Source organism: Epinephelus fuscoguttatus, linkage group LG8, assembly GCF_011397635.1.
Source record: "Epinephelus fuscoguttatus linkage group LG8, E.fuscoguttatus.final_Chr_v1".
Lineage (NCBI taxonomy): Eukaryota > Metazoa > Chordata > Actinopteri > Perciformes > Serranidae > Epinephelus > Epinephelus fuscoguttatus.
In genome coordinates this window covers 5,881,399-5,896,965 of record NC_064759.1, presented here as the reverse complement: position 1 = coordinate 5,896,965, position 15,567 = coordinate 5,881,399, and the positions used below count along the sequence as shown (strand labels likewise).

Genomic DNA, 15,567 nt, shown 5'->3' with positions numbered 1-15,567 from the left:
GCTAGGTACCCCAACAGAGGGGGGACCAAACATGGGGACGGTATAGAAATGAACCGTACCTGACTGCTCAGTAGAAAGGAACTCTCCGAGGAACTGACAGACCTTCTGTGGTGGTAGATTCATGAGGACAAAAGACCACTCCTTTTATTCTGGCAGAAGATCCTGATTTTGTCTAAAAGCTTTGCAGTGGCAAAGCAACTGAGTGCATGAAATGAACGACTGTGAAAAGTTGTCCACACATCTCAACGTCAACAAGACGGCTACATGATTGCTCCTTACAAATGCAGGCAGTGCCGTTCTGCAGGTGCCTCTGAACGGAGTATAGCAGTGATCCATGGCAGAAACCAGACATCACCTCACATTACCACCAACACACCAGTCTTATTCATCGTAGGGCAGTCTCCTCCTCTCCTTCTATGACCAGAGTGCTCCTGTCTGTCAGATCAGCACATTGGAACAGAGTCACCTGGTTGAATAGCACTGTCCAGGATTTAGGCAAGTTTTGGTGAATCAAAGGATGTTACAGCTCCTGATATCCCAATGTAATAGGTCAACCGGAAAGGGGGTCGTATTAACCCGCTGAAACGACGCATATCGCCACCTAGTGTTGAGGAGGAGGACACATTCCCGTCAGTAATTTGATTTTCTCAGTTGCTTGTAAATTGGGACAAGGACAGAAGTCTGATTAGACGCCAAAATCGAATTTTGAGCGTAGCTCGATTAAGCTGTGCATGTAAACGTACTGACTGTGTGACCAGAGGGAAAGCTGTGTTTGTATTATCAGCAGGAAGTCAAACATGTTCTCAGTGGGTGTTGTACTTCACCAGAGTCGTTACTGTCACGGACTGTGATTTTAATGAAGCGAATCTAAAGGTGCGGTCGAGGTGTGGCGTGTCCGTATGGTGACCGCGGGAGGTTTCTCTGCTCTTTGCAGATGATGTGGTCCTGCTGTCAGACTGTGACAACCAATGAGCCACACCAGCTCCTGACATCCTCATTGTGTTTTTAGAAACTGTATGACATTTATTTTAAGTTTCTATATCAGAGAGATCTGTTCAAACTTCCTCACTTCTTTTGACACACCTGTGAAGGTACACACCACACTTAAAATGTGACAAAAGCCATGCTAACAACTGTACAAGACAAGTTAATAAGTTAATTAATAAGATTTGTTTAATGACAAACCAGAGAATGCAGAATGTGTTCAGGAAGCTGACTGCTAGAGATCAAAACCAGCTTTATTTTTCTGGACAGTATTTCCTGATCTTGTACATAAACATTCATCCACTGACCCTCCAACAATCGAACCAGTGGGACTCTTGATTAATGATTAACACTCAGCTCAGTTATGAAGCAGCAGCTCATAGCAGCTACTCTCAGTTCACCTCCAACATCATGGCATCTTCACCAGTAGTGACAACGGGGGGCAGCGTGGTGGTGGTCACCCATGTGATCCCGGCACCTCAGGTTGCTGCAGCACAAAACACTGCAAGGAAGAACAAGCTCAGACGGGGACACGTGGTGGCACTTGGGGTGAGTGACACAATCTGATCATAATTTCACAGCTGACACTAAAAACTGAGAATGCAGGACTGATGTGTCACCGTCTGTCGTCCCTGCAGACGGCGCAGATCATGATTGGCCTGATGGTCTTTCTGTTTGAGCTTGCCATGATTCCATGCACAGATACACTGGGGATTGTCAGCGGCGTTTTTGTCTGGAGGCCTCTGTGTGTGAGTCAGCTGAGGCACTTTCTAAACAATAAAAGGATTAATTTATACATTAGCAAGAAGATGCTGTCTACGTGTAATCAAAAAAGAGAACACAGTGGCCTTCATTAACGAAACAAGCGTAAAACAAAAAACTGGGTGTATGGTCGTTTCCATTGTGAGAAGTTGAACATCAAGGCAGGATATCATCATTTAGATGATTATTTTCAGTGGCCGCATTTATCAATGCCCGATCAGTCCGACGCTGTGATTGGCGAGATAAAAATGTTCATGTGAATCCTATCCTTAGATGATTTCTGCACACAGATCTGCACTAGTATGTTAGATTATAAATGAGGGCTGTTGTATCTTTGTATTAAACCTTCAGCTCACCTGAGGTCAGCTGACAGTGTGTCTGTTTCTGGTCTCTTGTAGAGCGTCTTGTCTGGATCTCTGACGGTGGCTGCTGAGGAGTTCAACAACTGTGCGGTCAGTAACTCATCATAACTGTGACATCACTTTACCACTTTACAAAACTCCTGCAGCTCTCAGGTGTTCAACAGCAATCTCAGAACCCATCAGCTATCAGTCTGATGACAATAAAGCCTCTGAGAGCGCCGGTGAATATATCAGGCAGATCTCCCAGACACGGTGAAACGGTAAAACACAGACAGCTGAAAGAGGGACGAATGCTGACCTAAATAAATGGCCCACTGGCAGGCTTATAGCCACATTTTACGTTCAGTGAGTCAGACTACTGGTGCTCAAACTCGACTGGTCGTAAACCAGACCACTTCCGATACCAAAATCTTGCACTAAAGATCCTCCTACATATGATATCTGTTTATAAAGGTTAGGCACACTGTAAAGACGGACATTTAGTACTTAAATCTCGTTTAATTTATCCAGTAAGAACAAAGGTCAAAGGTCAAATTTATTTATATAACACATTTAAAACAACCAAGGTTTGCCAAAGTGCTGTACAATCTAGAAAGCACTAAAGTATTAAAATACAACTATAGAAATAGAAAAATACAGTATTACAGCACACAAGAGTAACAATAGAAAACAAAAAATAAAGTGCACAATAGGCACAAAATTCAATAAAAACAGTCCATATATCGGCAATGTTCGGCTCAACATGCGTCAAATGCTAACGAGAAAAGATGGGTCTTCAGCAACGACTTAAATATCTCAAGAGTCTGGGCAGATCTAATATACAGTGGTAAGCTGTTCCACAATTTTGGGGCAGCCACCGCGAAGGCTCGGTCGCCTTTAGTTTTGAGCCTAGATATCGGGACATCTAGAAGCAACTCATTTGATGACCTCAGAGCTCTAGCTGGTGTGTGAACATGGATGAGTTCAACTAAGTACTGGGGGGCCAGACCATTCAATATCTTAAAAACAAACATCAAAATCTTAAAATCAATCCTGCAGCGGACAGGAAGCCACGTTTTTTTCGTGCTGGTCAAAAGGCGAGCAGCAGCATTTTGCGCTAGCTGCAGACGCCGCAAAGAACGTTTATCTAAGCCCACATACAGAGAGTTGCAGTAATCAAGCCTAGACGTAATGAAGGCATGGATAACTCTCTCCAAGTCTTTGGGTGAGAGATAGGGCTTTACTTTGGCGAGCAGGCGAAGCTGAAAGAAAGCACCTTTGACCACAGAACCAATTTGCCTATCAAACTTAAAAGCACTATCAAAAGTGACACCAAGGCTTTTAATAAAAGAACAGTTTTTGGAAGCCAAGGGGCCCAGAGTACCAACAGAGTCATTTACACATTCCGGATATCCAAATACAATAACCTCAGCCTTATTATCATTTAGATTCAGGAAATTTAGGCCCATCCAAGTTTTTATGTCATTAAGACAAGCTAACAGAGGCTGCAGAGAGTCCTTACATTTTAATTTTAAAGGAAGGTACACTTGGACATCATCTGCAAAGCAATTAAAAGAAACATTATGCTTACGGAGAATGGAACCTAGGGCAGCATATATAAAGAAAACAATAAAGGGCTCAAAATGGAGCCTTGGGGGACCCCACAGGTAAGAGGGGCCACATTTGAGGAGAATTCACCCAGATGGACGGAGAAACTCCTGTCGGTGAGGTACGACTGTTGCAACTTAAGGGCAGCACCTTTAATGCCTACACAGTGATCTAGGCGTGATAAGAGGGTCCTATGATCAACAGTATCAAAGGCAGCCACAAATCTAAGGTCACCAGGATAGCGGCACATCCTGAGTCCGCAGTTAAGACAAGATCATTAAACACTCTTAAAAGAGCAGTTTCAGTACAGTGACCAGACCTAAAACCAGATTGAAACTTCTCATAGATATCATTTTGTTCTAAAAATAATTGCAACTGTACAGCAATTACTTTCTCTAACACTTTGGACAGGAAGGGTAATTTGGAGATGGGCCTGAAGTTGGAGAGAACAGAAGGGTCCAGGCTGGGTTTTTTAATGAGTGGCTGCACTATAGCATGTTTAAAAGGGGCAGGAAAACTCCCTGAGCTAAAACAGTTATGAATCAGAACAAGAATAAAAGATCCAACTGAATCAAAAACCTCTTTAAAAAGGTGCGAGGGAATACTGTCTGAGAGGCAGTTTGTGGGTCGCATCCCACGAACTATATCTGACAGAGAGGACAGTGATATAGGCTCAAACTGGTCAAAGACAGAGGGATCAGGCTCAGCAAGACAAGGTACAGAATGAAGAGCAGAGATTTTCTCGACAAAAAAGTTGAGGAAATCATTACAGAGAGCAGGAGTTGGAACAATGGGAGCAGTATCACATGGGTTAACAAGAGAATCTAAAACATTAAACAGAACCTTTGGTTTATCAATGTTGTTTGAGACAAGGTGCGAGATGTAAGCGGTTTTAGCAGCTTTCACCGCTTTCTGATACTCCAATAAGCACTCCCGTAGAATCCCAACGGAGACATGCAACTTGTCCTTCTTCCACCTTCTCTCAGCACGCCTACAAGAGCGTCTGAGAGCACGTATAGAGTCATTTATCCATGGTTCAGAAATTGCCTTAGGGCGTTTGATGCGTAAGGGAGCGACGGCGTCCAAAATGCTAGTGCATGTGGAGTTAAAAAGAGCAACAAGCTCTTCAGCACTAAGGGCACCATACCCCTCCACAGTAGAATGCATATAACCATTAAAAGCTGTAGAAAATTGCAACGTAGTGCTGGAATTTGTAGCACGAAAACAGTGTGCAGGTGGACGAGCAGCGACAACAGAGCAGGGGACAGTAGCAGAAAATATAACAGGAAAGTGATCAGAAATACAAGCACTATTACAAATTTCACTGACACAGACAGACAAACCATGAGACAGCACTAGGTCAAGTGTATGCCCCTTATCATGCGTCGGGCCAGAAACCCACTGTGTGAGATGAAAGGAGTCGATCAGTGACAAGAAGTCTTTGACCAGAGAACTGGTTTCGCAGCACACATGAACGTTCAGGTCACCGGAAATTAAGAAGTGATCAAAATCCACCATAATTCCAGACAGAAAGTTTTCAACGCTCAGATTAAAGTGATATCTATTTTGTAATCTGACTCTGAAGAAAACAAGATGGCTTCCTTTAAGCGTGAGATGATTTTCAGGTCTCAGCAGGTTGTTCCAGGTGCGCTGACGTGTCTCTGCTCTGCAGGTTAAAGGAGCTCTGGGCTTCATCGTTGTTTCTGTTGTTACTTCAGCTGGTGCTATGGTCATCTACCTTCTGGATGCTTTTCAATTTCCTGTGGACCACGTATTACATTATTGTTCTTTTGACAACTATAACAACAGTTACGAACATTGGGTGAGACATTTTGGTTTATGTTGTACTTATTGACATCCTCAGATGTTTAACTGATCATTGAATTTCCTCTCCTTTGTCACAGCAAATAGTTTTTTCGTTGTTTATGTTTATATTTCAGTGTAGGCGTGGACGGATGTGTAGACAGTAGACCTGCATCTATACGCTATACTATAGTGGAGGGTCCACATTTATATGATTTATATGAAGAAATTTAAATAATGGCAGAATGAAACAAATTGGTACTATAGTGAAAAGAATTCTCCATTTATGTCGCAATATATTGAATAGCCTCACAGACATCTGCCATCTACAGCACTGCCTCACTAAACTAGCATCCAACTATCACTATGCACCACATAACATCTGAGCTCTCTGTCCACACTGCATCCCTTAAATATTCACATCTGTTATGTCACATTATCAAATCACCCGTACCTATCAGCTGTGCGCTTGAGATCAGACTCATCAGAATCACTGGAAAATCATAAAATATAGCCAACAGCAAGTAGCCCAGCTTGTTGTTGGCGATTATCATTTACCAGAAACTTTCAACTCCCTCTCACCAGCTGCCACCTCATGTTGGTTATTGTAGATAAATGAGGAGATAATGTGAAGTTAACTCTCATTTCAGCTTCATGAATCAGCCGTTCCTCGTCCATAGCGGCGCTTTCAAAGCAAACAACAGGAATAAATAAAAATATGGCGTTTAAAACAGCAGTACTGCGTCGCTCATGGTTATTTAGGACACCTCCTTCATTGGCATTAAATCCAGTATCTTACAATATTGGCGCAGTTTTAGTTTTGAAACTAAGAGGCCGTAAACATGCCGCATTTTTTGCGCCCAAAAATTCATTATTTTCAATGTGGAGGGGCGGCAGACACACTCAAACGCTAGTGACGCATCACAGCAGACGGACAGACGTGCAATAGATGTCGTACAGAACACATCAGCATAATAAATTAACAGTAATCCATATGACACAATGAGACAGAGAGAGAGACAGAGACAGGGAGAGAGATGCAGGACAGACGGTAATGACAGTAGCTTACAACAACATCATTGAAAGTAATATTAATTAATATTAATATTAATGATTAATATTACCTACAAGCTATTAAACATAATTCCACTCACATGACATGCAGGACAATTAACGATGGGCAAATGTGTTTGTTTGTTTGTTTGTTTGTTTGTTTGTTTGTGTGTGTGTGTGTGTGTGTGTGTGTGTGTGTGTGTGTGTGTGTGTGGTGTTATATCAACACGTGTGGGTCTGGACATGAGCAGCTGCACATTTAACAGTCACACATCACCGACAGTCCGCTGAACAACGCAACGGGTTGTGAATGAAATAAACTTAATTACAACAGTCTTGCACGAAATATCATTGTTACTCTTTGTAGTCACATAGGCATGTGAATTACAGCATTTCATTGTAAAGAATGCATGTGGGTACACTTGCGCTGTTTCTCCGCCATCTTGTTCAAATGAGCCAGACGTCGGGGGCGGGTATTTATACGTCAGGGCCTCAAGCTGAAAAAGACTTCCTGTTAGGAACCTCTCGTGTTACCTTACTCATCGCACCTAACAGATCCCTCCTAACTCCTAACGCTAATTCCTTACTGGCAGGAGTAAGAGACATGAGACGGCCTTAAAGATGGTGGACCACGAACGCCTTCCGGTTCAAGTAAGGAGTTAGGAGTTAGCAGTATAAAATTAAGAGACTTGGGACATGCCCTATAAACAAACAATTTAATTGGCCCAGAGTAGTTCCGCTGGCGAATTCCGCGGGGGGTCAAAGTCTGGGCGGAAATCTTTTTCACCACACGAAAGTTCCGCCCTGGTGTGCAAACTTCCATAAGAACCCATGAAATCAACTTTGATATTTTTCTGCAAGAATAATCTGAGTGGATATTCGCCCTCAGTGAGAATGGACACAGAAATACATTTTAGGATTACTCACCCACCCCCGAACTAAAAGTAAATACAAGCTCCGTTTCCACTGAGGGAAATGGTGTCAGACTACAGTGACAGACAGGAGGTCTGCATCACTGCGACGCATAGTTACAATTCTGGGGAGGTGCATGTTAGGTTACGACGTAGGCTCCAAATCGGCATGGAGCCTTCGCCGTAACCTATGCATCGATTCAACGCAGAACTATAAATTACATGTTACTCTGCCATGTCTCCTCTGGTCACCCCAAAAAACACATGAGCTTAATACTAAACAAACAACGTGCGGACCTTCATGCAGACAAATGGATGATGACATCACATGAACAGGCCTCAATGAGGCTCTGCTTCATAAAGGCAGACACTATCGGAGGAGGACTGAGCTAGTTCATCAGCACTACACTGTTTTTCTTCCTTCCAGATTCGTACCACCGCAGTTTCAGGTGTTTTGGCTGGTGTTTCCGTCCTGGAGTTCATCATCTCCATCTGTGTCTTTGTGTTTGTCTATGATGCGTCTCGTCAGTCCATGGACCAGGTGAGTCCAGTCTGATGTCACAACACAGTTATCACTTATTTACTACCCACTGAATCAGGAGACATACTGTGTACTGAATTAATAATTAAATTAAGTCTCAACCAGCAGAAGTCCACTCAAGCAGCCCTCACATGATAGTATCACTGCATGACTGTATCGATCATGATGTCACCTATCCAAGCTACCATCGAAGAAAAATAATGAATAATCATGACCTTTTCCATGATAATTAATATTTTAAAAAACAGTTTTGTTTTGTTTTTTTAAGTATTCAAATCCAAACATTAGGGGTGTGCCATATCATCTTGTTCACAATAATACCAGTATATTTTTTAATATCACATGAAAAATTCATATCCTGATACCCGATGGGTGTCGGACTGACATCATGCTGTTACCCATGACAACAACAAGCATGTCTGAATGTTAAATTATTACAGTCTCCATGGTGGTTGATTTTGGTGGTTTGAGTTGAAGGTGTGAGAAAGAATAGTATCAGTAACATTGTTAACACTGTGCTACATTACAGAGAAATACAAACCGTACTAATGAACCTTCATTAATATAGGCCTATATTTTATCTCCAAGTGCACGTCACACACTGAGCGAGCCGCCTGTTAATGACGCTGTGGGCTAATGGGCATGTAGCTACTTCCATGTTTCAGATGATACGTCATGTTTGTAGTCGACCAATGAAGATGAGTTTACATATCACCTTGGGTTCGTCCTTCACCTTCTCAAAATGATCCCACACTTTGGATTTCCTGCCCGACATGTTATTAACTAGCCTGTGGAATAACCGCAGGAAATTAACCTGACTCCTGTCTGACTGCTGAGCGTGGACACTTCCTGTGTCTGTCCTTTCAAATTAAATTCCCATGTGGTCCAGTCATATAGGTTTGGATTTATTTTGACATGGTGCAGCTCCTGATAGTTTCACATTTGTTTGTTTTGTTTCCTGTGACTAAGCGATCAGTGAAATCTTGCTGACTAATGACCCTTCTGGACTATCAGGGGGCAGCCCTTGTTTATTCACAGTGTCCAATGTTAATGAATATAAAGGTTTCCTGCCACAGAAAAGTCAGTCCGTTTAATTTTCCGATAATTAACATCACTGCATAACTCGTGAATGCTCAGACTCGATATGATTAGTGTGTCAGTACTAATCATAGCACTGTTGTCTCTTCTTTAGCAGCCGACTGTTATAACCAACCAATCACATGAGGCTGCTACACAGACGTTGACTCTGCCCACATACGAGCCCCCACCCGTCTCACAGCCCCCGACCACCATTCCAGAGAGGAGCTATGAGGTGTGTCATCAAGGCGAGAGGTCATGTGACTGAGTCTGGAGAAGAGCGTGTTTGTTAAATGCTTACATACTGTTTTTGTTTACAGACGACGAGACCACTGGAGTACGACATGAGCATACCAACTCCTCCACCTGACCCCGCCTCCTTCGTCGCATTCAAGCTGTTTTAATGTCACCAAGTATATATGACTTGTTTTATTTCTCAGTAAACTGAATCTGATGTTTCACTGTTGATGATAAATCGATGAATCAAGAAGATAACTGACAGATTAACTGATGATGAGAACAATCACTAACTTTATTACACTTGTTACTGATCTAAAAAAATGTGACAAAATGATGTGTTTTATAAAGTGAATCCCGTCACTGATCTAAACCATTCGATCAGTCAATGAACCTGTCAATAAGTAATCAATGAACTCATCCATTCCAGTCAGAAACAACAGCAGCTGAAGACATTCAGATATTTAATAAAGTAAATATTGTTTTTAAAAGTTTCCTTTGAAATGTCAACAAAGAGAAAACAAAGTGACAGAAAAAACAACAAACAGAAAGTGACAGAAAATATTTACAGTTATTGATCAGTTATCGATCAGTCATCAGTCAGGTAGGTATCAGAGCAGCAGCTCACTGACAGGAGAGTTTATTTTCTAAAATGATTTAAACTTTAATGTTTGAGCTGCAACTAAAAACGACAAGCAGACTTCAGTGACCAATGAAATCTGCTCAGACTGACGGAAGTCTCTACGGAGTCCTGTTGGTGTCATAATTAACGTGATCAATACTCAACTAACTTGCAACAGTTCACTGATTTAAAGAAACAAAATCCTTTAAAATTATTGTTATTTTAAAACCAGTGTTTCTTGTGTGTGTCTCTGTGTCTGTTTAATATGGCTTCTTGTGTTTGTATTTATGAGCAACAAAATCCCCCATCGTCATCCCGTCTGTCGTCAGACACGGAAACAGAGATAGGAGCAGAGGGAGGACGCACTGCTTTGTTTGAACTGTCGTCACATATAAACACAGGAGTGAGATAAAGAGGCAGGACTGAGCAGGAGGCCTCGCTCCGTTTACTGAGGCAGATATAAAAACAGATAATGTAGTAACTTATAAAAACTGATAGGAGATTGGAGTGTTGGGAAGATGACCCACTCTGTTTAGATTCTGGTGAGTTTAAAAAACAGACGACAGGTGGGTCAGAGCGATGCTTTTAGAGTGAGATACAAAGATGGAAGTACAGTGAAGATGCATCACTCTGGACCATAAAGTGGGCACAGACACAGATGTTGTAGTGAGATATAAACACAGAATTTGGAGTGTATAGGAAACAGTTCAGCCCTAACCCTGCCTTAAAATGTAATGATGCAATAACATATGAGTAAAGCTTATTTGATTGATAGGTAATGATATATAAAAAAACGAGATGCCTCACTCTGTGTATAAACAGTGTAAAGAGGATGATTCGCTCTGTTGTATGTAGGTATATATGTAAACATGATGTAGTGAGATATATATGAAGAGATGAGAGTGTAAAGATGTTTTGTCTGTTGTATATAGACGTATATAAAAACATGATGTAGTGAGATATATAAACAGAGATAGGAGTGTAATGTGAGAGCATCACTTGGTTCATTTCTTGAAGAACTTCTTGTTGAGGAGGAAGATGAGCAGGTTGACGTTGACCTTCGCCTTGTCGAACATCTTCATCACCGCCACACCTTCGTACTGCAGCTGCAGCAGGTCCTATAACACACACACACACACACACACACACACACACACACACACACACACACACACACACACACATTATAGACACATAACACACACCTGGTATATGACCAAGTATTTAGCCTGCTTTATCTCATTGTTTAATCTTCTTCGTACCTGGTATTTGAGGAGGAATTCTTCCATCTCGACGCCGAGGAATCGAGCTTTGACACTGAAAGTTCCTTTCTCAGGTGCAGGAACGATGTCAAACACCACATTCTTAAACCTAGAACAGTTCAGCTCGGTTCATTTCACTTCCTCTGAGAGGATCAAGCAACAGCAAACCATGACCAGCAGCGTGATGACACATCGCAACATGAATATATGTGACATTAAAGGTTTCTAACATTAATGTAAATGTTGTAGAAAATTAACAACATAAAATATGTTGTTTTTTAAGTTTGTGGCACTAACATGTTGTATTACCATATCTTGTATTTAAAGTCTTATAAAGTCTTTATAGTCTAAATAAGCATTAACATATGTAATGTTTTAAGTTTCTTACATTAACAAGTGGTGTTAAAAATTGATGTCATTTACATATGTAATGTCAAAAGATAGTAACATTAACATATGTTGTATTAAATGTTTGTTACATGAAAGGGATTTTAGTGCACCCAAAAATGAAAATTCAGCCATTATCTACTCACCCATATGCCGATGGAGGCCCTGGTGAAGTTTTAGAGTCCTCACATCCCTTGCAGAGTTCAGCGGGGGCAGGGGCTAGCACACCTAATGGCATGCAGCGCCCCAGACTAACGTCCAAGAACACAAAATTGAATCCACAAAGTATCTCCATACTGCTCATCCATAGTGATCCAAGTGTGCTGCAGCCCCGACATAAAAAGTTGTTTCGAAAAACGTCATATGAACTCTGTTTTTAGCCTCACTGTAGCCTGTAGCTCTGCACGAGACCAGCAAAAGCATGAGCTTTGCTCACCTGTGTTTACATCACGTGACACGTGCACCGCACGGGGAGACAACAGTAACCACAGAGCTAAAAGATAATTTGCACTACGGTCTTTTAGCAAAGGACAGCCCAACATGTCTGAAGACTTTGAAATTGAGGAGGAACAACATTTCTTTGTTGAGCCATATTTCTTTGAGCCCGAGTATACGGACGGAACTCAGGCTACTGGACGAAGCAGCCGCCGCAGCTCATGAGCCTAACCCTCAGCCGGCCGCAGAATACTGGAGTCGCGCACTGGAAACCTGGTAGTGTAGTTGTTTCAAATGCAAAGCAATGCCAACGGAGACTTCTGCTCAGACTGGGAATTGGCAATGCCTGCACTTGAGAATCTGGACATCAGTACTGACGAGACTGCTGCTCTTCAGAGACCGTGGATCATCGACCACCTTGAGCGCGCACATGTGAGCGCAGAGCACAGAGAAGCAGTCAGAGCTACAGGCTACAGTGAGGCTAAAAACAGAGTTCATATGGCGTTTTTCGAAACAACTTCTTATGTCAGGGCTGCAGCACACTTGGATCACTACGGATGAGCAGTATGGAGATACTTTGTGGATTCAATTTTGTGTTCTTGGACGTTAGTCTGGGGCGCCGCATGCCATTAGGTGTGCTGGTCGCTCCCTCGCCGATCTCCGCAAGGGATGTGAGGACTCTAAAACTTCACCAGGGCCTCCGTCGGCATATGGGCGAGTAGATAATGGCTGAATTTTCATTTTTGGGTGCACTATCCCTTTAACACACGTGGCATTAACAGTTATTACATTCACTTGTGGTGTTACAAGTTTCTAAATAGATGTGACAATAAAATTAGTAACATTAACGTGATGGTAAATTTTATAATATTAACATGTTGTATTAAAAGTTAATAAAATGAACACATCTGCTGTTAGAAGTTAATTACTCTAACTTGTGGTATTAAACGTTTAAAACATTAACATAACATTAATATATGAGACGATAAAGTCAATAACATTAACGTGATGGTAAAAGTTTGTAATATTAACAAACGTGGTGCTGAAAGTTTTTGTAGTTAAATGGTGTTAGATCGTGCAGACATGCTACATGTTGTTTACATTAAGATAATAAATGACAACAATAAATAACACTTTGTCTCAGCTGTGTCTGTGTTCTCACTGTGTTGCTGGCAGGTCTTCGATCTCCAAGAGAACTCCTTTCTCGTGTAGTCGGGTGGCGCTGTAGCTCAGAGTAGGAAGCTTCTTCTTCCCTTTGCTCTCTGCTGTCTTCTTATTGGACGGTTTACTGCAACAAATAACGAATCACAACATCTAGCCTTTGTTTGTGTGTGTGAGAAGTGGTTCACACTTTAATCTAATGGCAACTAAAACAGCCAATCAGAGGCAGGGCTGGGTATCGCCAATGATATCCCAAATTAATTTGATTCCAATTATAAGGATCCAAATGGATTACTGATACAGAAGGTTGTTACTGATATTGACACTGAGAATTTAAGAAATCCAATAATGATGTGATGCCATGACTGTCATTTTCAATGCAGTGAGATTCATCAGGAACCTTCATCATCATAATAACAATATAAAAATCTAAATAAAATATAAATAAACCTACTTGTTGGCAGTCAGGTTGTCCAGACAGGAAGTGATGTAATGTCTGTAGTAGTCCACTTGTTCACTGTGGAATCTGCTCTTTACCTGCAGACTGTTCAGAGTCTGACGGAGCTTCTGCAGCTCCGCCCCCCGACGCTGACGGTGCAGACGCTGCTGACGGATATCCTGGGGGGGAGGGGAGGGGGGGTATTGAAAAAGTATTGATGTATCAGAGAGGTGGAGCAGTGTTCAGCTCCAGAGCACCATCCTGCTGCCACAAAGCTTCACACACAGTCGACAAGCTTCACAGATTATTAATATTTATAAATTAATCCGTTTTTATCTTTCAAACAACTTCAAATTAAATTATACATTAAATTGGTCAAAAAAATGTGTCCATTCTAATGAAGCCAACCAGATGAAACATCAGCTTCCTCCTGATTTAATACAAGTCAACAGGTGGACAACAGCCAATAAAACAAGAGGATTCATGAGTGAATATCCAATCAGGAGTGTCGCTGGACAAAGACATAATGTGACTGTACCTTTAAATGGTGAATGACAGGAAGTTCAGGTCATGAAGACATCGGCTGAAAGCTCTATGACTATGTGCGTATCTCTAAGCTAGTGTGTGTGTGTGTGTGTGTGTGTGTGTGTGTGTGTGTGTGATTGGTCACCTTTGCGATCATCTGCAGGATCTGGTTTTCGGTCTGAGGTGGTCTCAGGACTCCGAGTCCCTCCAGTCGACGTAGACACCTCAGAATCTTCCTCTTTTTCTCCTCTAAACTTAGGTTGCCGTTGGCGACCAGCGACTCATTCCTCTTCATCTTCTCAGGTGTGCGAGCGTCCTGCTGAGCACGCCGCTGCATCAGCCAATCATGACATGCTTTCTGTGGAGCAGAAGAAGACTGAAGTTCAGCTGAGGCTCACGTGTACCTGGAACCTGTGTGGATATGTGTGTGTGTGTGTGTGTGTGTTTGTACCTGGTCATGTGACACAGATCCTCTCAGAATGTCACTCAGAGAGTCACCTGACTGAGTCCTGATGACGTCAATGATCAGCTGCTTCGTGCTGAAGAAAAATGACAGAACTAGAATCACCACCTCGCAGTTGTACGCCTCCAGGAACTAGTCAGGCTGCAGTTACAGTTTTCATCCATGTCTGTCCAAACTCAGATGAAGCCATGACGCGTGATAATGCTTCAAATATACACAAATATAAATTTGAGGAAATTCCCTCAAGGCCATCGTGAGATATGGTGTTCACAAGAATGAGAGGGACGTAAGTACGTACAGAAAACCCCAAAACATAACGCCTCTGGCCACAGTTGCACAGAGGCATAAAAATGACCCCAATAAACTAAAACGGTACTCAGTGTGACCATGTTTTAGGAGCTGGAGCATCTGAGCACACTCAGTACCACACATCCATCTGTTGTCTTAACATACCGGAGCAGGTGAAGCTAACAGGCTAACATGCTAATCTACCTGAGCAGCAGTCCTCTGGCGTCTGGTCTGTCGTTGGACTCGTTGAAGATGTCAAACTTGTTGGTGAGAGTTAGAGAAACCTCCATCTTGCTGCTCTGAGACAGACTGGACTCTGATCCTGGATCAGCTGATGAAGACTCCCCTGCAGCAGAAAACACAGACATCATATCCTGGCTGACACCAGGTCCAACCACCAGTTCCCACTTGGTATATAGACTTAACATTGTAATGACATCGCAGATTTTTAAAGCCGTTTTCTCAGCACAAGGAAAGTTTTACAAATATAAAACCTCCAAAAATTCACAACAGAAAGAGTCATAATTGACCTTGTTTGTAGTTCAAGGTGTCCTGTTAACAGTTTTACAGACATATTTTACAATGGTGGTCTAAGGGGAAAATGCATTTTGGGAATTTTTCATTGCAATACTGTGAGTGGCCAGTGGGAAAAACTGGAGGCAAGGCTG

At 42.1% G+C, this 15,567-nt stretch overlaps 2 protein-coding genes across 8 annotated transcripts in view; one reads left to right on the top strand and one right to left on the bottom strand.

The window, feature by feature from the left end:
• LOC125892629 (membrane-spanning 4-domains subfamily A member 15-like) overlaps nt 1–10,590 on the top strand; it is a 31,718-nt gene extending 21,128 nt beyond the window's left edge. The window contains exons 1-7 of one of the 5 annotated variants that reach the window (XM_049582679.1): nt 1,303–1,533; nt 1,623–1,733; nt 2,145–2,198; nt 5,368–5,517; nt 7,890–8,003; nt 9,196–9,315; nt 9,401–10,584. In XM_049582679.1, the coding sequence (XP_049438636.1) occupies nt 1,327–1,533; nt 1,623–1,733; nt 2,145–2,198; nt 5,368–5,517; nt 7,890–8,003; nt 9,196–9,315; nt 9,401–9,484 (840 nt within the window). In that variant the 5' untranslated portion in view covers nt 1,303–1,326 and the 3' untranslated portion in view covers nt 9,485–10,584. Of the gene's footprint in view, nt 1–1,300; nt 1,534–1,622; nt 1,734–2,144; nt 2,199–5,367; nt 5,518–7,889; nt 8,004–9,195; nt 9,316–9,400 lie in introns of those variants that run through there. The other 4 variants (XM_049582680.1, XM_049582683.1, XM_049582686.1 and 1 more) reach the window with 4 other exon arrangements.
• iqgap3 (IQ motif containing GTPase activating protein 3) overlaps nt 1–15,567 on the bottom strand; it is a 40,277-nt gene that overhangs the window by 11,451 nt on the left and 13,259 nt on the right. For 2 of the 3 annotated variants that reach the window (XM_049582673.1, XM_049582675.1), the window contains exons 32-37: nt 15,104–15,245; nt 14,600–14,687; nt 14,294–14,506; nt 13,639–13,802; nt 13,186–13,311; nt 11,202–11,310 (exon numbers count right to left, since the gene is read on the bottom strand). In XM_049582673.1, the coding sequence (XP_049438630.1) occupies nt 11,202–11,310; nt 13,186–13,311; nt 13,639–13,802; nt 14,294–14,506; nt 14,600–14,687; nt 15,104–15,245 (842 nt within the window). Of the gene's footprint in view, nt 1–10,920; nt 11,058–11,201; nt 11,311–13,185; nt 13,312–13,638; nt 13,803–14,293; nt 14,507–14,599; nt 14,688–15,103; nt 15,246–15,567 lie in introns of those variants that run through there. The other variant, XM_049582672.1, reaches the window with a different exon arrangement.